Below are 24,705 nucleotides of genomic sequence, written 5' to 3' on the forward strand. Positions count from 1 at the left end.
TCACCGCCCGCAGCTCATCCTCCCCGGATAGCGTCACCCACCTGCTATTTATTACTGTATAACAACAACACCCAGCCGCCTGTAACCCCTCAATGACCGCCCGAGAGTCACGGTCATAACCATGTGGCTACAGGCGACGCTTCTCTTGCTCGCCTCGTGCGTTCCCCCCAGCTCGGCCATCTATGTCGATGAGGTCGGCCATATCGATTACCATCACGCGCTTCTCGGCCTTCCCACCTCCCAATCGACCTTCTTCCTCAAACCCTCCGCCTCGTCCAATGCTTCCCTCCTCTATACCCTCTCTGAGGACTCTCTTCTCGGCGCCGTGAATCCCAGAGATGGATCTCTGGTTTGGAGACAGAACCTCTCGCAACCCGCCCTCCCCGCCGACGAGGGCGGCGTTTCCGGTCTCCTACGAGCCTCCGAAGGAACGAACGCTGTGGTCGGTGCGCTGGGGGGCTATGTCTCCTCATGGACTGCTCTCGATGGAAAATTGATTTGGGAAAAGTGGTTTGCGGATGAGAAGATCGCGGATCTCGAGCTTCTGGAGCTTGAAGATGCCAGTGCCACGCCGTCAGCTAAAGACACTGTGGCGCTATTCAGTGGAAAGGCCGGTGTCGTTCGCAGACTCGATGGTAATACAGGCCAGGTCAAGTGGGAATACAAGGATGAAAGGTTCGATCTCAAACCCTGCGTCCCCTCTCCTCTAAAAATGCTGGGTGGTTGCTGTTGCTGACTGCTAGAGCTCTCATGATAGTGGAGACATCCCGTTGCAGCTGTCGTCCTCGTCCACGGAAGTTTTCTACATCGCCCTGCAAGCATCGGCGCGGAAGGGCTATCGGATTCGCGTAGTTTCGCTGGATCCCCTGACTGGCCTTCATACCCAGCAGCAAATCCTGAGCTCGGAGAACGAGGTGTCCGGTCCCCAGTCCGTTGTCTTCGTCGGCGCGAACACGGCCGCGCCTGTGATCGTGTGGTCTGACGCCGCGCACAAGACGCTGAAGGTCAACATCATTGGCACTAAGCAGGTGCAGTCCTTTGATATTGAGAACACAAGCGGCGAGAGTATCCGCTCGATCACCGTCCACACCCCGAAGAAGCTGGAATCGCTGCCCCATTACCTGGTGCACTACGAGACGGACTCGACCACCTGGGCGGAGGTATACCACGTTGACCTGAAGACTTCCGCCATGTCCAGGGCGTATGAGCTGCCCCGGTTGCAGGGATGGTCTGTCTTCTCCACGAGCAACAAGGACGCCAACGTCTACTTCACCCGCATCACGCAGTCGGAGACTACCGTCGTTTCTTCTGTCTCGCATGGAATCCTGGGAAGATGGCCTCACCAGTCGCCTCCGCTGGAAGAGGCGGTGCACGCCGTCTCGGAAGTTGTGACCAAGGGTGACTCGGTTGCTGTTCGGTCCGCAGCTGCTCTCGTCTCCGGGGACTGGCAGTTGATCCGCGGCGGTCAGGTCGAGTGGACGAGGTACGAGGCCTTGACGGGCGCCTTGGCCGCTTCGTGGGTTGAGACGGACGGCTCCGAAGACTTAGTTCATCAGCTCGAAGTCGAAGGCCATGAGAGCGTCTACAAGGCTTACATCCACCGCGTCAAGCGCCATGCTAGAGACCTCCAGCATCTCCCTGAGTGGCTCAAGGACCTCCCGAAGCGCATTGTGACCAGCATTCTCACTGACGAGGTCTCTAACCTTGACAGCTTTGGGATCTCTAAGCCTGTCATCGTTGCCGCGAAGAACGGTCGGGTCTATGCGTTGGATGCCGGGAACCATGGTGCCGTGTCTTGGGCTGTCAAGGCTGCTGAGAAGGACTCGTGGGATGTGAAGGCGATCGTGGCTCAACCAGGATCCGCCACTATCTACGCCGATGATGGTAGCTCTGTCACTCTGGATGTCACGTCTGGCGCGATCCTCGCTCGTACCTCAGGCACCAATACCAAGGTCCGCGCCGTTGCCGTCATTGACGATGGCTCCGCTCCAGTCACTATCGGCATTCGTGAGGATGGTACCCCGTTGGAATCCCTCGATCTTCCTGGGTTCTTTGTCACCCAGAGTAACGACGGCCGAGTGTTGGGATGGGCCGCTAGGGACAACAAGACCCCCGTCTGGCAGTTCCTCCCTCCCCATGGAGAGAAGATCGTGTATGCTACTGCACGCCCCGCTCACGACCCTGTGGCGTCGATCGGTAAGGTTCTGGGTGACCGCTCTGTTCTCTACAAGTACCTGAACCCCAACCTCGCCCTCATCACCACCGTTGGCGAGAACAGGGCGACTTTCTACCTCCTCGATGCCGTCTCTGGTCGCGTCCTGCACACTTCCGTCCAGAAGGGTGTTGACACCACGCAACCGATTGCCTCCACCATCTCCGAGAACTGGTTCTCGTACTCGTTCTACGCGGACGTCATCTCCCCCTCCACCTCCAAGGGCTACCAGCTCGTGATCTCGGAACTCTACGAGTCGCCAGCACCCAACGACCGCGGGCCCCTCGACGCCGCCGCCAACTACTCCAGCCTTGCCTCCCTCCCCTCTCCGCACATCATCTCCCAATCATTCGTCATTCCCGAGCCCATCTCGTACATGACTGTGACTCAAACCCGCCAGGGTATCACCACCCGCAACCTCCTCTGCACCCTGCCCCACTCGAACGCGATCATTGGCATCCCGCGCCCCGTCCTCGATCCCCGCCGCCCCGTCGACCGCGACCCCACTTCCACCGAAGCCGAAGAGGGCCTGTTTAAGTACAACCCCTTCCTCGAGTTCGAAGGGCGGTGGTACCTGACCCACTCGCGCAACGTCGCCGGCATCAAGAAGGTGCTGTCCAGCCCGACGCTGCTCGAAAGTACGAGCCTGATCTTCGCCTTCGGCGGGGATATCTTCGCCACCCGCGCGACGCCGAGTCAGGCGTTCGACGTGCTAGGCAAGGGATTCTCCAAGCTGCAGTTGGTTCTCACCATCCTGGCCTTGAGTGCCGGTGTAATGATACTGGCGCCTATGGTATGTTCTTTCTCTTTTTTTTCCTTTGCCCCAGGATATTTAAGCTAACCTTTTTTTCTCTCTCTCTCTTGTGTAGGTCCGCAGGAAACAAATCAATATGATCTGGAAGGCGTCGTCATAGAGTGCGGAGCTAGTTGCGGAATCTTGGCTTGGTGTGGATCGAAAGGGTCGATCTGTGAGAAGTATAGTTGAGTGACGATGAGATAGATATATATGATTAATTCAGTTTATGAAGAAGAAGGAAAAGTGTATTTGGCTGAGTCGCTGTTGCTGTTGATGTAGTAGTTCTGTTAATGTGGGGGGGTTTGGCTGAGCACTTGGCTGTACACTTCGTGTTGATCCATGGTATGCGTTGCAATGACAGTCGAGGTGCTAGAGACAGAGCTGCTTGGTTACAGGTTACTCTACTTACGCTGCAATTGTTGCTTGGCCTTGTGACATATCAATGGTCATAGGGTTGTGAGACAGCTATTGAAAATTATCAATAACGCGTCGACATGGATGAATCATAACCTATGAGAACCGTCTCGTAAGGATACTGTTGAAAGAAAGAAGTAACCTACACTCAACGCTCGATGGACCAATTCACCCACTAAAAAGAAATACCTCGACCAGGCCTCAAGAACTTACCCGCTCCCCAAAACCCAATCTCCTTCCACCCACGAGCCACCTCGATACCTCTATACCATTTTTCGGTTAATTAATCACCGCCACTCGATGAGCTAGAACTCGAACTCGAACTCGAGCTCGACGAGCTCGACGAACTCGAGTCCGAGCAGCTTCGATGCCGCCCACCGCGACGGTGCTTCTTCGTCTTCATCCTTTTGCGTCTGCATAGAAGTGTCAGCGTACGCCCTGAGGCCGATCCCCAGATCTTCAGAGAGTGACAGAGATAAACCTTACATCTTACTCGCGAACTTCATCCCCGCCGCCCCGGCCAATGCACCCCCCGCCGTGCCGAGAAACCCACCCCCGAACTTGCGGCCCAGAATGCCACCCGCGGCTGCACCGGTGATAGTGCTTCCCAGTCCTTTCTCGGTCGTTAGGGATGGGTCTGCAGCTGGTGGGTTTGTAGGGGCTGGTGGTGAAGGAGGTGGAGGTGGACCCCCCTGCGGAGCGAAATACGAAGCGCTTTCGCCTTGGAGCATTTGGGGTTGCGAGGGATGGGTATACGGTGCATTGTTGTCTTGATACTCTGTGTAGGGTGTGTTGGGTGTGTTGGGCTCGGAGTAGGCGGTTACTTGACCTCCGGTCATGGTGAGAGGGACATTTGCTCGGTGGATGTATGGGGAGTTGTTATTGGGGTAATGGGGGCTGGGTTGTGGGGTGTAGGTGTGCTAGATCGGGTGTTCAGCATACTGAGCTGCTTTTTTTGGTGTGTGTTATTGGGTCTTGTCTACTTACTGCGGGCTGTTGCTGGTACTGCTGGTCAGGTTGGCGCTGTCCCGGGGAATGATATTCTGCATGGGTTTGCGAGTCGTAGGCGCTGGGTTGCTGGCTGTAGTAATTGGTTTGAGGTTGGGCGTAGTGATTGCTGTAGTTGGGGACGGACATAATGATGGTGTTGGGTTCGGTTGGATTTGGGGTTGGATGGGGTGTTCCAATGTTGGTGGTTTCTGTTGTAGTACATCTTATGGTGGTGGTCGGGAGAGTAGATGATCGGCTGTAGGCAGTAGATTGTGAGAAGATGATGGAAGGTAGGAGGATGGGTTGCGGTTGCCCTGTTTGAATTAGCACAGCTTGCCCTTGTATTATGCAATTCCCCATAATATACTGTTGTCCGGATGAAGAGGGTTCACTGCTAGTGGGTTGAGGTAGCTGATCAACAGACGTGGCAGGGGAGTGTATATTGCTGACGAGGCTAAGATTTTCCTCAACTTCTGTTCAAAGGGAGGTTTGGACATGTACGTCGAGAGTGGTTGCAGTTATGCACACTGCAGGGTCATGTTAAGTCGAATAGACGAGCCTTCTATCAGGGTCGTGCTCGATGCTCAAGGCTGGGTTTCATTCTAGATGGTGGACTATGCCGCCTCTGGCAGCTTGGGCAGAAGCACTCAGAGACGCACCTCTGCATTGTCAAGGTTCAACATGCTAGCTGTAAGCTAGATAGTCTTGAGTGGATATTGAAGATGTCGGTATGGAGTGGGGAGAAAGCATGTATACATAAATTGAAACTCCGATACGATGCAGTGATGGAGATGAAGACACATTGGTGATTGAGGAAGGGCTGAGGAAGGGCAAACTTTGAGTACAAACAATCAGCTCTTCTTTGAAGTAGATCTCGAAGCAGTAGCCATGTATTTCGAAATGGGTAAAAGGCAGCCAGTGAATGCGAGCCAGTTAGCATCAGATGTAGCTGAAGTCAGCCCAGCCAACATCTGCCTCTTTCTCTTCTTCTTCCTCTTCCTCCTCTTCCACTTGATTCCCCATATATCTCCCTATCATGATGCTAATAGTGATCACCGTCACAACTATCATCGTCTTTTTCATCGTCACCTTCATAGGTAAGTATCTTCTTTTCCCTATTGTGTGCCAGACACAAAACTAACTACTTCTACTAGTGAGTACAACCTACCTCAACCTGTCACTTGATCCTATGCCATGACTACAGGGCGAACCTCATCCAGATTTGACTTCAAGACTTCACATACAGCCTAACCTAACTTATAAACCTAGACCAAGAACTTCAGAACCGCAGCCACGGAATCCAGTACCCTCAGCCCTCTACCTCAAGATGCCACCCCGCCGTAACCCCTTCATGATACTTCAGTAAGTGCTCCATTTAGGAAGTATAGCTAGATCAGCAGTGCTGGATATTGATGAGGCACGCAGGCTCATCGAACTCAAGGCAGTCGTCGAGGCCATGCTGTCCGATCTTGAAGCTGACTGGGCACGGGGACATCGCAGCAGGACCGATCTTGAGGAAAGAGACAGCCTCAACAATCTCCTGGCGCACATTTGTCGTGAAATAGAGGCGCGGCAGAAAACGGGCCCTGGACTTCCCAAGCTCTAGTCGGTGTTCACCTAGGGTTTATGGCATTTATCAGGGGTGTTGGCCCGGGTTCCTCTATTGCTGGTGTTGTTGGATGGTCTGGATGCTTTGCATCTTGACTGGATCTGTGGCTTTACACTATAAGATTCATCTAGAAATTTAATATGTTGCTGTCTAAGTGTACTGTACTGAGTAATTGGGTAACGTACATCTCTGGGATGAAGAGGTCCTGCGTTTATATCTTATATACTTTCTGGCTGGAAGATGGGTGTATATTCTCAAGTTGGCTGGCATTAAGTTGTGCCCAAATTCCCAATGAGCTTCGAGAATCTATTGACTTCACCGAACCTGAGATCCTACTATTGTAAGTGAGCGGTAGTAGTATCCGCACGGCAGTGAATTGAGACATTTCATCGTAAAACATAATCAGGCACGTGTTGTTCACTGAGGCTGGGATAAAGAAAGACCAGAGTATGAACATACTACTGCCTAGAAGGTGAATAACACGAATGTTCATCAAGCGACTCCTTGTGAAGGACAAAACTGCTTACAGCCATGAATCCGGCCAGATCTTATCTTCCACATCTCGAGTCTCTCACCCCCATCGCGATCCTTTCCATCACCACCTCTCCAACCCAGACCTCGCTGCATCATCAACATTCCAAACGTCATGACAAACTCCAGTAAGTCTCCCTCTTGCTGCAACAAGTAGGAAAATGAACTAAAACTCGATTCCCGCGTCTCCAGACAGCGTAAGCACGCCACATTTTTTTCACCCAGTCGGATACCCCAACAGCAACCTCAACCCTCGATCAGCCAAATCCATCATCCCAGCCTTGACCAAGACCAACACAAGCTAACACATCCAGCAGAAGAAACCCCCCAAGCCCTCCAGCTCCGGGCTTGGGCCTCTACCAACCGGAGTACAGAAACCATCTGGGTGGAACTCGGCTCCTCAACGCAAACGCCAACCTCCTCCTTCTTTCCGCATAGTGCCCAGAGAAATGAAAACGGAAAATAGCCACAGCCATTAGAGCTCCTATGCCCCCCTCGCTCCGTCTCAGTCTGCAGTTCCTCGGTCCGCTGCGCCTCAGGCTATTGCCCCTCAGCCAAAGGATCCTCGCCCTGTCGTATCGGTACCTGTTACACCTCCACCCTTGACTCAGCCCCTGTCCGCAGCCAGTCCTTCGAAAGAGAAGACCAAGGTACGAGGAAAACAGTCAGCCAGCAGTGAGTTTCTTTGCAGAATGCTCATATATCAATTTCCACCAGGACCTGAACCCGGCTATGCCCACGCACCCGGCTATGGCTACGGAGTTAATCAGAGCCGACGAGCGCCTCAAGGTAAGATCAATCTCCACTTTGGCTCTACAGGGAGAACCCCGATGATTCCAGTCGCTCATCATGTCAAATCCGGGCCGTAGTCCCGTTTCGAGGCCCACACTAATGAACAAAAAAAAAAAACTTAGATGCGCGAAGAGCTTCTAGACCGTGGCTACAACGTGCCGGACGATCTGTTCCAGGAGCAGCAGCAGCCGCGGCAGCAACACCAGGGAAAGAAGACAGAAAATGAGAATGAGGACGACGACGTTGACGGCGATGACGATGACGAGGAGAAAGAACCGCACAACCTCACCCCAGGCCAGCTGCGCCGCGCCGAGCTGTCCATCGAGATCGAGGAAGAGAAAGACCGGCTCAAGTCGTGCCAAATCGCGGCCGAGGCGGCGAAGGCGACTTTCATGGCTGCCGAAAAGACGTTCCGGAAGACCAAGGGCCATCACCGGGTCTGCGCAAAAGAGCTGCGGCAAGCGAGAAGCCGGTTGGACAAATTGTCGAAGATGTACCGGGCTGTCTAGGGCTGGGTTGGTGATTGCTCCCTCGCTTGAGCATTGCTTGGGGACAGTTATGCTGGTTTTTGCTGGTTTCATTCTCTTGTTCTTTTGAGCCCTTGATTTTTCTTTTCTAGCTGTGAGCAGAAGTTCGACAAGATTCTTGATCTCCTCTTTAGGGTCGTATATACAAAGCGAGCTTCCCACTAGTCTCCCCTGAAGAGGGCACTATGCCGGTTCATCTCCCCCTCGGATTCATACCCGTGAACAGCGGTCGTCACCTCCGTCGTGACCTCCCACTGGATCTCTTTCACAATCCGCACGTGGCCGTTCTCGGCGAGTTCGATCTCGTCCTGCAACTGTGTGAGTCCTTCTTTCCGTCGTGCCCGCGTGCTTTCCCGAGTATAATTGTAGGTGTAGTTCTGCATGTAGCGACGCGCGAGACTGCTATGCTCGCCGATCAGGCGGGGTGCATAGCGACGGAGGAGGTGACGGATGAATGGTAAGCAGGGGCAGATGATGATGAAGTTGGCTTCGATATTACTACATGTTGCCGGGGGTTTAGATGTGATTTCACTTTGGTCATGACACTGGGGGTGGGATTGAGCTTACATCCACAAATCCGGCCAGCCAATGCTATAGGTCGGATCGCTAGAGTTTAGGAAAGGGATAAGGGTTACCAAACGAATGATTCCGGTCACCAAGGTTCTGCCAATTGGGTCAAATTGTCTTCTCGCAAAATCTAGGAAATGGCATCAGAATAAAATGACTCACGCGCAACCAACCATGAACATGAAGAGCAATCCTATCTTCTGTATCGCTGGCATGTTCAAACCTATGACTGTAGGGACTGGAAAAAGAATCAATGCAACGTCTGTGATGATATTCAACACTGCGGTGGCAACGTAAAGTGCGTATTGATCGATGCAGTAGCCCGTGAGTGCTGGACTCCATGCCTTCTGGATGGGGTGACAGCCGAAAATGAATGCGAAGATCAGGGCTATGCTGTAACTGCTCACGATGAAAGCGAGGGTGGATAATGCCCATTGCTGATAACGTTCTTGACATAGGATGCGGTAGTAAAGAATGATTAGGCTGATCTTGGCGAGGGCAAGCGCTGGGACGTAGATGATGGCTGCTGTGAGGACGACCTGCGTGGTGGTATGAGATAGCTGCGGCGGTACATGGCGGGGTGAATAGTGACCTTGATGTATGATTCATATATTGCTGGGGAAAGATTCCAGATGTGAAGGCCCATGCCTCCGTGATGGTAGCCGTCTGTGGAAAGAGATTGTTGATTAGAGAGGGATGGACACTGGGTTGGTACGATGGTAGACGTACAAAGTGAGCATGCCTGAGTTCCTAAGGCGAACTACTGTATTCGATACCAGATTAGCAGAAGGCATTGCTTTGCATTATTATGCGTTTGCCTACCCAGGCCAGAATGATCGATCCTGTTTATAGTCAGTCTCCATTCAACCCACTCGGCTCACCACCATGACATACCGTCGTCCCATCCGAACTTGTGCAGCAAATGTGCCTTGATAAACACTCGCACAGCGAGACAGCTTGTACTCAGTGTCAGACCGATGGCGATAATTGCCACATTGGCCCTGTATAAGTGAGGATTGGAGTAGTCGAAGTCGTACGTCTGTCCTGGCGGAGGCTCAGCCGCTGTGACATTGGCCATACTGCGTATGTTGGACAGATCCCAGCTATTATTCACTACTCGGTGTCATGCTGTTCTCCAAATTGCGGGCACTGTAGGACGATGAAGATTGTCTCAAACCCGAGCACGCTTCCAGTCTGTCATGGTGGCACAGCCTGGATGAATGATACGAGTCTGGAGACCCGGAAAAAAGAAACGCGGTGCTTCGGATCCTTGAACCTGCGACTAGTCGTTCCTCTCATTGCGAATGCAGATCTAAGGAATTAGTTGGCCAGTGATCTGATCGGGCTTTGAAGCGGGTACGAATCGAGTCGTCTCTTCCCTGTCTCTTTTCTGGGTATTTCTGAGCGACCGACTAATGACCGTAGCTCGTCTAGGACAGCAGACACAGGGGGAGGAGCCTTAGATCGAGACAAGCTCCACCTTGATGCTAGGATCATGTGGCGCCAGAATAGACGGGGGTGGAGCGGATCTGGAGACAGCACGAGCCGCCGTTGATGGACGATCCCGCTTAGCGGCCATAGTCTCTTTTAGTCCATGGCACCAGACAGGGATCTCGACATTTAGGAAATTTAGGAGATGCCTCGCTCGTTTCTCTTACTCAGTCGCTTCTACACATTCATTTGTGTCCTCTATTGTCCTGAGAAAGATCCTCGAGACTAAACCCCCAATTTCTCTTTGGAGTATCATTCCCGATTCCGCACATTGTGAGAAGCCAAAGCTAATGTCATGTCTTTAAGCAAATCCCCCTGTCATCTAACAATGAGACAGCCTTCAAGACACTGTCTTCGCATCATCGGGCTGGCATCATCCTAAGCAGCTTGACATCAATCACTGTGGCCGGGCTGGACAATACCTCCGTGTGCTTCCTCCCCAGTTATGACCGGACACATTAGTCCTCCGCTCTCCTGGCCCATTCCTTGTTGCTTGCGTTGTCCCCGCCTCAGACTCCACATTGGAAACCAATTCACAAGCTTATTGCGGTACTCCATCCGAGGAGCCAGTGCCCACTAGAGCCACTCCGGGAGTCCCACTTGGGGGCTTACGGACAGGCGGCCCGCGGATTGAGAGACCACAAGCCAGCCATCCATTGTCTCGAAATGCGAGATCAGAATCTCTGGCACAGTATCCCATCAGGCCTGACAACCAGACCGGGATGTTCGGTCTTTCAACTTAAGCTCTCACAAATTAATGATCTCTCGCTTGGGCAGGAAATCCCGCATTTTATCCAAAAGGCTCCACCGACTCTGCCGCCTGCTCAGTCTGTCGTGCACCATTCCTGCTCCATCCATCTACCTAGTATTGGCGGCTTACATCGATCGGCATGTTAATACAAGCACTGATGGGGAGTGCTCCTGGCCTACAGAGTACCTTACCTTCGTGCTCCGCACAATGAAATTGCAAGCAAGCCTTAGCGCATACCTCGTCGTGCTAGTGCTAGCATCGTACCATTCGACCTCATACAGAATAGGTGCTTGCTCGGAGTAGCTCCTCAAATGACCATGAAAGCCGCTTGCTTTTGCAGCCGAACAATAGCCGGCAGGCTTGTGTTCAACTATAAGAGGCAGTGAGCCGCTTAGAGAGCGATAGCGAGAATCGTCAAGCGTCTGTCAATCGAGATTCACAATGAAGGCCTCTACCGCATTAGCACCCCTCCTCGGCTTCTTGCCCGAAGCCTCTGGGTCAAATACCACCGCCTGCGTAAGTTGTATAGCTATTGATACATCAAAGCGCAAGTACGGCTAATGCTCGGTTTTCCCAGTGTTCCGCACTTCAAGCCACCTCCCTCCGGGACCACGTTACCTTCCCCAACAGTGTGGCCTACAATGAGTCCGTGACATCTTATTTCGCTGTGAATGCTCAGCTACACCCCTCGTGTATTGTTCAGCCACACACTGCAGATGATGTTTCGCTTGCCGTCTCGACTCTGGTGCAGGCAGGTGAATCACAATGCAAGTTTGCAGTGCGCAGTGGCGGCCACACTACGTGGGCCGGTGCAGCAGACATCGAGCAGGGTGTCACCATTGACCTCTCGATGATGAACAGCACGACATACCATGCAGGCAAGGGCGTCGCATCAATCCTGCCCGGCTCGCGGTGGCAGGCAGTATACAAGGCCCTTGACCCTAACGGAGTGACCGTGCCCGGTGGCCGTGGCGGACCCGTGGGCGTCGGTGGATTCCTAATCGGAGGTATGTGCCTGCAAGCTACCCACCCACACCCATCGAGCAAGCCCCATCTAATTCCCACACCAAAGGTGGAAACACCTTCTACACGGCGCGCGTGGGCTTTGCATGCGACAACGTCGAGAACTTCGAGGTGGTCCTCGCGAACGGCTCAGTCGTCAATGCCAACCGAACGAGCAACTCTGACCTGTACAAGGCCCTGAAGGGCGGGTCGATCAACTTCGGCATCGTCACCAACTACGACCTCAAGACCCTTCCCCACGATGGACTGTGGGGCGGCTTGGTGGTGTACGACAACTCCACGACCGAGCAGCAGATCTCCGCCGCCGTGAACTTCGTGGACAACATTCACAACGACCCCTACGCGTCGTGGATCGGCATGTGGGAGTACAGCTCCGCGACGGGACAGAACATCATCGCCAATGCGCTGGAATACACGAAGCCCGTCGCGTATCCGGCTGCATTCGACGAGTTTGTTGCCATCAAGAACACGACCGACACGATGCGATTCGCCACCATCTACAACCTCACCCAAGAACTGGTCCAGGCGGAGGGATATCGGTAAGCTTCCCCCCCTTTCCCAGTCAAAAGAGAACGTGTCTCTGACAGAATCCAGCGACATCTTCACAACCGGCACCTACCGCAACGACGCCGAAGTCCTCCGCAAGGCCATCGCGCTACACAACGAGAACATCGAGAAAGCCAAGGCCGAGGCCCAAAGCGAGTCCTGGTCCATGGACACCATCGTCCAGCCCTAGCCGAAGCTGTTCTGGGAGCACACTGCGGCCCAGGGCGGCAACGTGCTTGGCCTGGAGCGGTTCGATGAGAACCTCGTCCGTAAGCAACCCCTCGCCGAATCTCCCAAGTCCAACCCCACCAAAAGACCTGCATAGCTGATAAGAATCGAGCAGAGGTCCTCTACGACTACTCCTGGGACGACGCAAGAGACGACGCGCTCTTCACGCGCCTGGGCCGCACCGCGCTGACCGACCTCGACGCCTACGCCCAGTCGATCGGTGCGGCCAACGAGTACATCTACCTCAACTACGCGGACCAGTCCCAGAGCCCGCTGAGCGGGTACGGCGAGGAGAACGTCCAATTCATCGCCCAGGTGGCCAAGAAGTATGACCCCCACGGCGTCTTCCAGACCCAGGTCCCCGGTGGATTCAAGGTCAGTGGGGTGGGGGTCTGAGCGGGACAGTGTTGCACATGCTTCTCAGTTCGCACCCCGGCTCCTTCACAATCTGTAATATGTAACAGAAGAAAAAAGTGATCTTTTGTCTCTAAGCCTTGAGTAGATATAAGCGTACAACGCGATCAACAAAGCAAAAAGCAGGTTTTAGAATGTATATAGAGCTGGCTTCGTAAAGAAAGAAGGGAAGGCAAGCAAACCGAACGCTCTCCCCGGAGTAACTGTAGCTGTACCTATTCATAACCACAGTACCGAGTACTATACCCAGCCGCGGACAAGGCACAAACAAAAAGCCAGGGGTTTTCAAAAAAGCCAAGACCCCAAGCTGACTATCTATGGCCTAGTTACCAGAGTGCAGTACGAGTAAGTACAGTTAGCACTAAGAGTCAGTACCCGGCCCGAACGCCGACGCGGATTGGTCGCCTAACCTTCCGCACTTCCTGTCCATCTTTAGTGAGCGGAAACTGAACTCAGGGAAGAAACTTAGTAAGTTGCCATTGTTGCCATTGGGACCGTCGACGATCATCCGTCCGTCTTTCATCATGATTATCATAGCACAAAGAAAAAACAAAATAAGGAAAGTCAAAACAATATGGACGAGAAACTAGGACCACAACAGTCGAATATATGCAGCAATACCGGTATCCATCCAACCGCTCATTACCACAATTCCCCCCCCCCCCCCAAAAAAAGATGACCCAGAGAACCTGCACTACACCAACATCTACCAAGTCACCACTCTCAGAACAAGCTAAGAGAACCCGAGGGAGACCCTCCCGCCAGCCAAAGGCCAAGGGCCAAGGGCCAGGGCGCGAACAAGCCTCAATGGAATCCCACCGAAAGTATCAACTGGGCAAACTCCCCCGGGCCGCAAAGGCACGTGCATGTTCCAATCCGTCCGGGTGTGTGTAGGCTTTCCCGATTCGGAAGTGGCAGGCAACTCAGCCGAGAGGTCCAGGAGGAGTAACTATGAGGAAAAACTGGGGAAGAACCAGCCCTGATGAAAATCCCCTCCTCTTTTCTTTCCCCTCCTCCCCTCCTCCTCCTCTGATCTTCAACTCCCTTTATTTCATCACCCCGTCAGTCGGTTAGGCAGCTCCAATGCAGGTTCTGAATATTGAAGATGGACTGCTTTTCCTCTCTTCTCTTCTCGTTGTCTTTTTAAGAGTGTTGTTCCTCGCTAAAGTTTGCTACAACTTACCCTTTTCCCCTCGGGTTTCTTACCGAAGATATTCCTCGAGGACTGAGTTGTCTTTCGACCTCTTGCTACACCTACAAAATTCTCACTGACCTCAGGGGCTGAAGCAAGACTCTTGTGGATCCTTCCATTATTCACAGTTAAATTTGACAAGTAACAACTAAATGCTTCATTAACAACAGGATTCCTCCTGACTCCTTTCGTGACCATCTATCATGAATGCGACGTGTGTATGCAAATGCTATGATATCATCAACAACCGAAACACGCTGGTATCACTTCGAGAAAAACAAGGTCGCTCGAAAACACAGCTAAACAATTATGCAAGAAGTACTGAACAAGTGAATCGTCAAGAAAGTGATGCAATGCCTCTTGACCCCTTTCACAGGAGCTTCAGGCGATAGTGGACATATATACATGACCCGGGGCGAATGGGCCTCGTAAGACGCCAGAGGCTTGACCTCGAGAGCGTCTAGGATAGCATAGCCGCTTCCTCATTGTCCTGCCAGCCCCATTCTCGGAGCAGTTGATTCACACGATAGTCGGTTGCCCAGCCAAGCTCGGTTTCTATTCCCTGCAACAGGTGCAGGACTGCGCGTCTTTCAGCAGCATCAATGAGACACTGACCGCTAACGAACAACGGCTGGAGTGAATTGATGCGGACTGAGCCAGTCGGGCAGGCCATGGCAATGCCCACAATTTCCCGGCTGTGAAAACGAATGTCATTTTCAATGGATCGATATGAGTTGAGTCTATCCGTGATGGTGCTTCGGCGGCTAGTTGACGCGTGTGGCTTGTTTACCAGGAGCAGAATCCGTGCCATATGGTAATGCTGCATAGCTGACGAGCACATGGGAATGCTGTACCAGATTTCAGACAATGCTCCAGTGTCCGCCTTTTCACCGTCTTTGGCTAATGGCTCAGTCCTAGCACAAGGCTGGAAAATATCTGGTAGCCCGTTGTACCACGCATCGAGCTCGGCCTCAAGTCGTATCCACCGCTCCAACAGAGCCTGTTGCGACAAGCCTAGAGGTCCGGTGTTCAATGAGCTGGGATGGTTCACTTGCACCTTGTCACCGGCACTTATGAAATTGACGATCTTAGACAAGATCCAAACCAGGCCATTGCAAATCATGTCTTCTTTGATCACGTCGTCTCCGTCGAAATATCCGGAGGCGTTTGTGTTGCTTGATCGGACAAACCCCTGACTGTCGATCTGCAGACCTGCTTCCGTCCACAGAACCAAGTCATCGGTATTGAGCCTCGTCTGGCTCTCATTGATGACTATATGCAGGTCAGAGATTAGCGGTTTGCAAGTTAGAACCTGAAGCTACTTGAGGGTTTCACTTACAAGCAGCCAGATAATCTTGTCGGGCAAAATTCCAGAATGTTGCTCTCCGCGCCGTCGACAGACCAGGCTTTTTGCTGTGTTGTAACACAGATTCAGGGCGTTGTTCGACCGGCATCATCCCCACCTCAGCCACATCTAACAAGGATTTTACGCCACTCAGATGACGGTTCCACGCCGGACCAGTAGCATCGAGCAATTCATATACAGATAAGATGGCCGTCGCGGCGAGAATCTCGTCCGAATGCACGCCCTTCGAGAACCGACTCTCAGAATACCGTCGCCGGCGTTTGCGAGGATTATCACTCTCCTCGCATAATTCAGCAGCCTGCCATTGGCCGAAAGCCTCTGGGGTACTCAAAGGCGGGGGACCTTTATCCGGTTGAAGCTCCTTCATGAGGAGCTGGATAGCTTTCTCATAATACTTCGCACCTCTCCAAGACCAGTCTACGTGGCTCGCGCTTCGCTTGAGATAAGTTCCACTTGTCGGCACCTGTTCTACCTTGACTCGCCCGAGCTGCTTCGCTGCATATGCGCATGCAGCATATTTCAGAAGAGGGTTTCGGAGCGCCCTCACAGGGATATAGGAGGCAAAGTAAGTTCCAACATCGAAAAGGTCCATCCTGTCCATTATCAGTATGTTCTTCTTTTCGGTGTAGCGAGAGTGATTGGACACCTACCAGAGTCCTGGTACCTCTGAGAAATGTCGCAACAGGAGTGCGACCTCCCTGTCTGTCTCGGCAGGCATATGTGACTTGTGTTCCGTATTTGAGCCTCGTGACACTGCCGATCTGGCGGTCAATGAAGAGCTCCTACGCTCCAGGGCATGATGCATGTTGGAATCCACAGGCGGCGAACGAGCTTGCGATGGATTGAGAAGGAAGTTGATATTATTATTACTGTTGGTATGATTGGAGGTGATTGAAAGAGGAGGCGACAGCTGGGGGGCTAGCACACTGCGCAACTGACTGGGCGACGGACCAGACGATGCTGTAGCCGATAGGGTGGTATAAGGAGAGGCAGCATCAACGGCTAGGAGAGACTGTTGCTCGACGCTCAGCGGATTATACGACAGGCGGTCATGGGCTGCCACAGTGGAGAGAGCTTCCAGGCCGTTGTTTTCGGCATCGGCGGACGGCGTGCGCTGCGACCAGGCGCGATTCTGAGAGTTCGCTGCAAGGATAGCGGCTTCAGACTCGCCTAGGGCCGCTTCGAGGTCTTCAGCATAAGGATCGGAATTATCGACGAAAATGACTAGAAAGCAATAACCATCAGACAAGTTGTTGTCAGGCGCCCGGCGGTCCCTCTCTAATCCGCATGGTTCTCTTACCATGCTTCGGGATATCCAGCCAGACACTGTCCTCGTCAAAAGTGTTTTTGTATGAATAGAAGCCTTTTAGGCTACCTCGACCATTGGGGTTTTCTTCGGCGCTTTTGTTCATGGAGGCATTCTGCTGGTGGCGGAAAACGATCCCTTCGCTAGGGCGACACTCCCTCGCACCTTTGCGACATTGCGAGCACTCCGGTTTCTGCTCGTCGCCTGATGATCGGAAAGCTCTTAGTGTTTGCGCCAGAAGATGGAATCGCCTTGGCGTGATGTGAGCTTACATTTAAGTTTCCGAGTGCGACACGTTAAGCTATGGAGAAAAAAAAGACCCGTCGCAGTTAGTCCAACAATCCTGAATCCAGCCGATAAAGGAATAAAATATATAATATAGTAGTGAAGGGTAGTACAAATGGTGTTTTGAGGGTGCAACGTGCAGAGTGGTGAAAATGAATTACATACCAGCCTGTGCGGGATCGCATGCCGAATGGAAGCGAAGACGGTTATTGAGCTGCAGCATCCGAGAAAAACAAGGTGGGCCGAGGAAGAGAAGATTGGAAGAAGATCGCGACTGTGGTGGGAAAGTGCAGGAAATTGGATACAGGGTGCGAGTGGGACTAGCACCGAAGCGAGCTAGAACAGTCTAGGTCCGAAGGACCGCGGAGGGGACCGAATGTATATCTGGGGGAGAAAGAAGAGGAGGGGAGTGGAGGGGGGGAGGAGAAAAGGAGGAGAGGGAGAGAGAAAATGAAGGGGAAGGGAAAGGGCAGGCGGCGCGAGACGGAGGTAAGCAGCAGCAGGCAGGCAGGGGGAGAAGATGTGTGGTGGTCAAGGGATGTACACACACACACGCAGAGAAAAGACACAGTTCGATAGTCAAAGCCACGAGGCAAAAGAAAGAGACGGTCAGGTCAGATCAGTTCAGTTCCGTTCCTCCTTCATTCGGTAGGTCTGGACTTTTCCATCCGTCTAATCTCGGGTGGAGAGAGGGTACAAGCAAAAGGAAAAGGCGAGGGAACAGAAGGTCCCGTCGGGAGAAAGAGCAGAGAGTCGGAGTGTCTGTTAAGTTAACTTAGTTAGCGATCAGTCAATCCTCAAGGCAAGCAAGCGGGGAGAACCGACACGCCCGAGACTTTTGCCAGTGGCAGTTGTGTAGTTCTGTACGTAGTTCCAAACTTCCAACAGAAACCAGCGTTGCGGGGAACCCAATTTTCTCCCCGCGTGACCTTTTGTCCCGGTGACTAAGACAACTCCATCTATGTACTGTAGACTCGACGAAACATAACATGATCACGTCCACTTTCCAATTTACTCCACACAACGGAGTACTACGGAGTAGGTACCTAGACTTCTCTCTTTTTGGGGGGGGGGGGAAGTCCTCATCACCACCACTGACGTCGCTTCAAGGATCTGAAAGTATATGGGTATGTCGAAACGAATCGTATGGTCCTCTATTTCTCTGGGCCCCCGTCACTGCCCACTTTACTATATAGGGTAGGTGAGTAGCTTAGCCACGCAACACCTGCGGCAGCATCCCCATCCGCCCCGTGCGCAGGATTCAAGACCACCCAATCCCCGAATACCAAATACCAAATGACCTCACCCTGTATCTTCTTTTTGCCACTACAGTACACTGGGGGCTACCTTTACAGCGCAAGATATTTTTTTCCTTTTTCTTCGGCTGGCCCTAGTTAAAGATAATAATAGTAGACAAACTTTAGATCCAAGGATCTGCGGGGTAAATTCTTAAGAGAAGCCGGAATTGTGGAAATTATTCATTGCAACCGCGGACTCGCGCGGATGAAATAATAAGAAAATTGTCAAGGGTATGTACAAAATTGGCCATGCTGAGGCGTTGAGTGGAGCGAATTTGGATAGATCCCAGATTCACACCCTGCCAAGCGTGGAGAGTAAAGTACAAAAAATGAGAGATATGGTCAATAGAGACAGAAAATGGAAGAAGAGATGATTACACATAAACAAGGGCGAGGGCGTGGTTCGGTTCGCGGTACGTGTGGAGGGAGGAAGCCATCGTATTCAACGTAGTCAAACCCTCCCACCCATAACCGCATGTAACAAGAATTCAACGGTGATGATGGCGATTGTCAATGATAATGCGCTTTGTGCAGAGCATGAGTAGCATGAAATGATGTGAGGCGGATAGACAGGCATCTTCCGATCAAGGAAGGATTAGATGGGCGGCAGCAATTGACAGCAGGAATCAAACAATCATTAACGAGTTAGCTGGAAGAATCAGAATGAGTACAATCAGACTGGGGTATATGGTGCTGTAGTGAAGTTCTTTTTTCATCTTTAGGGTCCCAAGAACGCCGTGCTGAAGGCTAGGTTTCAAAATCAGGGATCACGGATTTCGGAGCAACAAACTTGAGAAATTGGCTTGCGCTGGTTTCTTCGTGGCTCTTGTTGCGTCGTTCTGTTTATGTAGGCATGGAAGCGAAAACAAGGTACATCGTGCAGGGAAAAGTGTATACGACGGAAAGGCGTCAGCTCATATTGTTGGGGCGGCTGGGTTGGGCTGCTTGATCGAGTTGAACAGATACTCTGGAGGGAGTCTCCGCATGTTGGATGGTCGATCGGTCCCCACGGCCTGGGGAGCCCGCATGTAGCCCTGGCGACGGCGCTGGATCTTATTGAAGATGACTCCGCAGATAACAATCAGAAAGACGCAGCCGAGTGCCAGGCAGAAGGAGATGAGCACAACGATGCCGTTGGAGAGGTGTTTGCCTGCTTCGGTTGTTAGCTTATTGATAAGTTATAAACCGGTTCTGATACGCACCTCCACTGGTGTACGGGTTCTTATTCTCAAAGAACACTTGGGACATGCTGCCTGCTTCGCCGTTGGACTTGGTGGACAGGATAAAAGGCGTCGCTGTAGTCCCATTGAACAAGGCAGCCGAGGCATTGCCGAAATCCGGGATCACCAGATGGCCGGTGACGAGGAGAGTCTGATCATCATTGAGAGTGCTAACAGCATCATGGTTCTTCGAAAGCGGAAGGATCTCAAGACCACGGATGATAGTCCCCTTGTCGAAGGCGTTGCGGACAAACTGGAAGCTGGACCCATCGTAGGCGGCCAAGAAACTAGATCCGTTGTTGTAGGTGCCACCGAGCCAGAACTTGGACACCGCGCTGTTGGCAGGAGTGAATGCTGTGACGGTGCCTGGAAGTTCCGACGAAGAAGCGCCTGAAAAGGCAGTCCAGGTTTGACCCTTGGGTTTATATGTTGCGATCGCAGTCTGATTCCCGTTGACACTCAAGTTGCCAACCGCCAGTAGCTGCTTGTTGCTAAGCCATTCAAGGGCCAAAACCGTTCCATCCAAGCTGGCCCCCGGTCGATTCCATTGCTGATCAGAGGTGTCCCAGAAACAAACACCAGGACAAGGAAGCGCCCCCGCAGTCTGGAACTGTCCTCCGAAGTATACTTCCTTCGCGCTCGGCCGTGCAGCAATCGCGTTGACTGACACACCATGACCCGTGAGTCGTGGTGGCTGATTCTTGACAAACGTGTCATTGTTGAGATTGTACAAGACAAACCCATTCAATGTTGAACTGCCTACTTTTCCAGTGATATTACCACCTGCGTAGAGGACTTCGTCGGAAATCATAAAGGTTAGGAAGGTAGAGTTGCTGTCGACACCTGCTCCGAGCCCGCTGATACTGCCATCGCGGCCGTCGATAATGGCGAAGTTCTCGATCACCGATCCATTAGTAGCGTTTGTGGAGAAGTGACCTCCTAGGATAGTGCGATTCCGACTAGAGCTTGTATCAAAGATCCCGGTGAATGTTTCGCCGGTTGTGTTGCGATCAGTCAGCAGTGCTTCAAGACCGAGATCATCGTCATAGAGAAGGGCAGCAGCACCAGCAGCAGCAAGGCCACCAGTGGAGAGGCTACCCGCAAGAATTGTGGTGTTGTCAACCTTGGCGTAAGCGGACAGCTGTCCAGCAAACTCCAACTGACTGACATTCAAGTTTGGTAACCAATTCTTGCGCGACGGCACCCAGACAGCAAAGCCTGACACATTTGTGGACGACGTTTGTTCGAAGCTAAGTAACTGATCGAACTCGCCGCTGACACCTACAACAGTTTCGTTGAGGTCCGCAGAAATGTTCAGCGAAAGAGCAACGACGCTGGTCACTCGACCATTGACGCCCCCTCCGAGAGCAGACCATGCTTTAGTGCCAAATGAGTACGCTGCCACATAGCTCAGGCCTTCATTTCCACCGTCGGATGTATCGGTGAAATTACCACCGACGTAGAGGACATTGTCCAGTGTCGTTAAGGCGTTGACTCCGGAATTCAACCCACTTTTGGGCATTGCCGTGGCGTTTCCGTCTTGTGCGATGTACATGATATTGTTGATGCTGGAACTCGAAAAGTTGCCTCCGACGTAGATAGTACTGCCATGGCTAGCTAAACTGGTGATTGATGCTTCTGAGTCCAGAGCAAGACCTGCTTGATCGATGGCCGACACGGAAACGTTTGTGCCCTTCTTTGTGGTCGGGTCGTACTCGTACAAGCCGTTCAGCTGGTCATCCGAAATGCCCGACACGGAGATTGCGACAAACTGAACTCGAGATGCCACCACAGTGATGTCGCCTTGGTTTGCTACTGGGGTGAGCTTGACACGCGGACGAAACGAGCTATCGCTTGCATCCACATGACCAGTGTAAATCGTATCGTATTTTTCGTACTCATTCGTCTGATAGACGAGAGTTTGAACAGGCTCCGAAGAATCGCTTGAGGCAGTGACCGTCACATTGACAATACCGCGAGAACTGCAAGTATCGTCCTGATCGCACCCAGGCGTATATAATTTGATCGAGTAATTGCCTGAATGCTTGACGTCGGGCTCAAAGACAACCGAAGCTTCAGTTGCGTTCGAATTTGTAACTTCGGCAGTCAAGTACGCCGAAGAGCTTTGACCCGAAGCTGTCGCAGACCAAGACCCGGTACGTGTTGACTTTGATGGATAGCTGGAGTTCGCGCACGTTGGCTCGTTGAAAGCGTTAATCGCGTAGGCAAAGATGTCTTTCACTGTCAGTAAATAATCCATAGCTCCCTTGGTAGATCTGCACTCACTGTCTTCGAGAAGTTCGATACCATTCAAGCCGGCGCCCTTGCCATACCAATCCAGGATCTCAATCTCGAAACCACTCATTGCGGCGTGGTTAACAAACGTGAATTCACGATATTTCTCAGTCGCATTGCTGGAAAGCGAGCAACTCTGGTCGCAGTAGGCAGCGTTTCCCGTATCCGGATCCGTGTACGTCAAGTTCATGATTCCGTTGTCGGGCAGGCGTCTGAATAGGAACGTTTTTGTGCCCCGTCCCTCGTAGTGTGTGTTGTACAGTCTGAGCTTGGTAGGCGTATATTCAAATTGCATATCGGCGCGCCAGTAGCCAGGTGAGTAGTCATCCAGTAACCATGTCTTTCCTGCGCCATCCTCACCACTCGACTGACAAACGATATTGCGGGGGTCGACAAAGCCACTGGCTGTAGAATTTGCATCGGAAGTGATTGTGGCATTCTGAAGATTGATGACCTGTTCACCCTTCTTGCTCGACGTAGAGTTGCCGATGCCATCAAAGAAGCCACCAAAGACAATATTACCGTCGCTATCCTTCAAGATCGACGAAACCGGGCCATTGAAACCACCAAAAGTCAAATTGGACCAGCCAGAGGTGCCAACCCAGGCCACGGCGTTTGAGGTGTTGTAATAGGTGAAATTTCCTCCGACGTAAACGCTATTGGTTTCTTGATCGCACAGCAAGGCAGAGACTGATCCCGAAAGACCCGATAACGAAGTGACTTGATTCGTAGACGGATGATATAGCGCGACACCCTCCGATTTGACCCCGCCGAGGCTGGTAAAGTTGCCTCCCACGAAGATGCCCGAAAACGTTCCATCCTCCTGCGTAAATGGGCACATTGCGCGAATGTCTGCATTTGAGGTCGACAGGGTCGTAAGAATCCCGTTTGGAAGAGGGGTCAAGAGTGCTTGCGCATCATTGTCTCCGGTCGATGTGTTAGTCTGCGCGGTATATTGGTAATAGGCCAGTGCATCGAAGTCTCCGGTAAGCGCAATATGACCCAATGGCGAAAGATCCAACTCCGGTTCAGAAACGGACTGAAAAGTCAAGGCCGACGCGAGACTAGAAAGGAGTAATGGCGAAAGGCGGAGGCCTGCTGCGAAGCCAGCCGTCGCAGGCCCAAACAGTGAGGATCCCCTCATTGTTCGGGTTCGCGACGACAGGCAAGTTGTGAAGGTGACTCTCTTGGAAGGAGAGAATGGTAGGGAGAAGAATGGAGTCGTCTGGAGGGATCAACGTGCTCCAAGACGAGTCAAAAGAATTGAATGGGTGGAAACAGCTTGGGTGAGAAGAGGGCCGACTTGTTCGGGTGCGGCACAAACACACGCGGGAGCCAGAAAAAGGAGTGAAAGACTCTCAGCAGAGCAGCATGGAAAGAATGATACTTAGTTTAAAGGGGAGTTGAATAACGAATGTGTTCTATAGCCAAGAGGCCGAATCGGACTATGAGTGGTCAGGTCTAAATGAATTAACGAATGAGTGATAAAAGTTGGATGGACCGAAAGAGTGACATGGCAAGCTGGCAGGCTGGCTGGCAGGCAAGCAGGCAGTGAGTTTAGTGAGTTGAGAGTGTGGGCAGGCCCGGTTGGGGCTTTTTGGTTGTTTGTTCTTCGATGGTTTTCAGGTACCATTAAGCTAGTACTATTATTGATCTTCTCGCCCGGTCCGGGTTCCACTCTGTAATTTGGGGAGGGGCGGCCGGTAAGTCGGTTGATCCGCGAGGTGCTGACTCGCCAGCCACTTCAAAGATGAGCCACTGCTTATGCGATTAATTGCTATGTTTGGTTTGGTGTGTCCACTCATGGTGGGGGGAGACTAACTCAGTGATGTCTCGCCGTATCTACAGAACAATCATCACAGCTCTTTCCCAGCGTCGCCCCAAGACCACCTTCAATGGCTCGCAGAATTAAGGAGTGGGCAATAAACCTACAAATCTGCCAGGCGCAATTCAAGGACACACCTTACGGGCTGGACAAATATTGATGTTTGTATGTCATGACCTATTAATAGGGGATCTTCGCTAATAATTCCAACAGCTTACAACCCAAGGGGCCAACAGGTCGACATTCTCGGATACGTCCAGAGAATAAAGCAACTATACCCAGCCTGCAAGGCTTTCAGACATCTCTTATCTACTGGTAGTTCTCACTGGCGGTGAAGTATGCACCAGCATTGACGGCTACAAAGCGATGCAGCAGCATACATCAACGTACAGCATACAGGATACATCTACAGCCACATCATCTTTATTTCGATCTTCCTCATGGCTGTTACAGAGTGCAACATGCGTCAAGTAATTCCAGTCAGACAACCACTGATAATATCAGCTCCAGCCTTTAAGATTGAACTCGTTACAATAAAGCTTTCGAGATCCCGCCATCCAGCCCCGTGCTTCAAATATGGTTTGAACCTTGCGCTCAAGACTTCGACCTAGGATAAACTGGCTAGCTAGCCCTGCACGTTCATCGTACTCCTTAGAGAGCAATGCGACCCAACTTTCGTGGTTGGCTAATTTCGACGGCGAGTCGATGAGACTTACATGCAGTTCTGCGCTAAGCAGGACATAATCTAGCCATGCTACCGTGTCTCGGTGTATATTATATTCGCGGCGCATCGTAAGAGTCTAGAACCAGTGGCTGCGCCGTATTTTCGTAGAGAAATTGCACTTGACTTTTTGCTCGAATCTGACCGCACAACTAACGCCTATCGCCAAGAAATAGATCTCATTTCTTGACTTGTACTGTTGTGACACTGTCCTAAGCACCAAGGTTTCCTTTCAGACTGACCCAGCATTTGGAAGCCGCCTCTCATGCTTGAAGAGTTGCATGTCTCTTTCACTCTTGTTGTACT

The 24,705-nt window shown here is 52.0% G+C and overlaps 5 protein-coding genes across 5 annotated transcripts; 2 read left to right on the forward strand and 3 right to left on the reverse strand.

The window, feature by feature from the left end:
- Positions 1–99: 99 nt before the first annotated feature.
- On the forward strand, positions 100–3,530 carry ASPACDRAFT_119349 (uncharacterized protein). Its single transcript, XM_020196242.1, has 3 exons — positions 100–675; positions 758–3,005; positions 3,082–3,530. The coding sequence occupies exons 1-3, from the start codon at positions 122–124 to the stop codon at positions 3,124–3,126; spliced, it is 2,847 nt and encodes a 948-aa protein (XP_020056045.1). The 5' UTR covers positions 100–121; the 3' UTR covers positions 3,127–3,530.
- Positions 3,531–8,032: 4,502 nt separating this feature from the next.
- On the reverse strand, positions 8,033–9,516 carry ASPACDRAFT_43336 (uncharacterized protein; the record flags this gene model as incomplete). The annotated part of the gene is made up of 7 exons (XM_020201232.1): positions 8,033–8,369; positions 8,439–8,534; positions 8,601–8,977; positions 9,031–9,104; positions 9,168–9,198; positions 9,261–9,280; positions 9,333–9,516. The coding sequence occupies 7 exons, from the start codon at positions 9,514–9,516 to the stop codon at positions 8,033–8,035; spliced, it is 1,119 nt and encodes a 372-aa protein (XP_020056046.1).
- Positions 9,517–11,034: 1,518 nt separating this feature from the next.
- Positions 11,035–12,915, forward strand: ASPACDRAFT_1880973 (uncharacterized protein). The gene is made up of 6 exons (XM_020198225.1): positions 11,035–11,196; positions 11,258–11,687; positions 11,753–12,242; positions 12,298–12,427; positions 12,458–12,518; positions 12,593–12,915. Exons 1-6 carry the CDS (start codon positions 11,122–11,124, stop codon positions 12,871–12,873), a joined length of 1,467 nt encoding a protein of 488 aa, XP_020056047.1. The 5' UTR covers positions 11,035–11,121; the 3' UTR covers positions 12,874–12,915.
- A 1,628-nt stretch (positions 12,916–14,543) lies between these two features.
- Positions 14,544–16,861, reverse strand: ASPACDRAFT_43338 (uncharacterized protein; the record flags this gene model as incomplete). The annotated part of the gene is made up of 4 exons (XM_020201233.1): positions 14,544–15,355; positions 15,423–16,042; positions 16,100–16,673; positions 16,750–16,861. 4 exons carry the CDS (start codon positions 16,859–16,861, stop codon positions 14,544–14,546), a joined length of 2,118 nt encoding a protein of 705 aa, XP_020056048.1.
- A 2,391-nt stretch (positions 16,862–19,252) lies between these two features.
- ASPACDRAFT_43339 (putative cellular morphogenesis protein (Rax2)) lies at positions 19,253–22,997 on the reverse strand (the record flags this gene model as incomplete). The annotated part of the gene is made up of 3 exons (XM_020201234.1): positions 19,253–19,488; positions 19,541–21,793; positions 21,845–22,997. 3 exons carry the CDS (start codon positions 22,995–22,997, stop codon positions 19,253–19,255), a joined length of 3,642 nt encoding a protein of 1,213 aa, XP_020056049.1.
- Between the last annotated feature and the right edge of the window lie 1,708 nt (positions 22,998–24,705).

Source organism: Aspergillus aculeatus, assembly GCF_001890905.1.
Source record: "Aspergillus aculeatus ATCC 16872 unplaced genomic scaffold ASPACscaffold_8, whole genome shotgun sequence".
Lineage (NCBI taxonomy): Eukaryota > Fungi > Ascomycota > Eurotiomycetes > Eurotiales > Aspergillaceae > Aspergillus > Aspergillus aculeatus.

What these genes read in the sequence shown, in the direction of transcription:
- ASPACDRAFT_119349 (XM_020196242.1), top strand. Translation starts at nt 122, where the DNA reads ATGTGGCTACAGGCGACGCTTCTCTTGCTCGCCTCGTGCGTTCCCCCC. An exon ending in TGGGAATACAAGGATGAAAG is followed by an intron (nt 676 to 757) that starts GTTCGATCTCAA and finishes CTCTCATGATAG; the next exon opens with TGGAGACATCCCGTTGCAGC. An exon ending in TAATGATACTGGCGCCTATG is followed by an intron (nt 3,006 to 3,081) that starts GTATGTTCTTTC and finishes TCTCTTGTGTAG; the next exon opens with GTCCGCAGGAAACAAATCAA.
- ASPACDRAFT_1880973 (XM_020198225.1), top strand. Translation starts at nt 11,122, where the DNA reads ATGAAGGCCTCTACCGCATTAGCACCCCTCCTCGGCTTCTTGCCCGAA. An exon ending in GGTCAAATACCACCGCCTGC is followed by an intron (nt 11,197 to 11,257) that starts GTAAGTTGTATA and finishes CGGTTTTCCCAG; the next exon opens with TGTTCCGCACTTCAAGCCAC. An exon ending in GTTCGATGAGAACCTCGTCC is followed by an intron (nt 12,519 to 12,592) that starts GTAAGCAACCCC and finishes AGAATCGAGCAG; the next exon opens with AGGTCCTCTACGACTACTCC.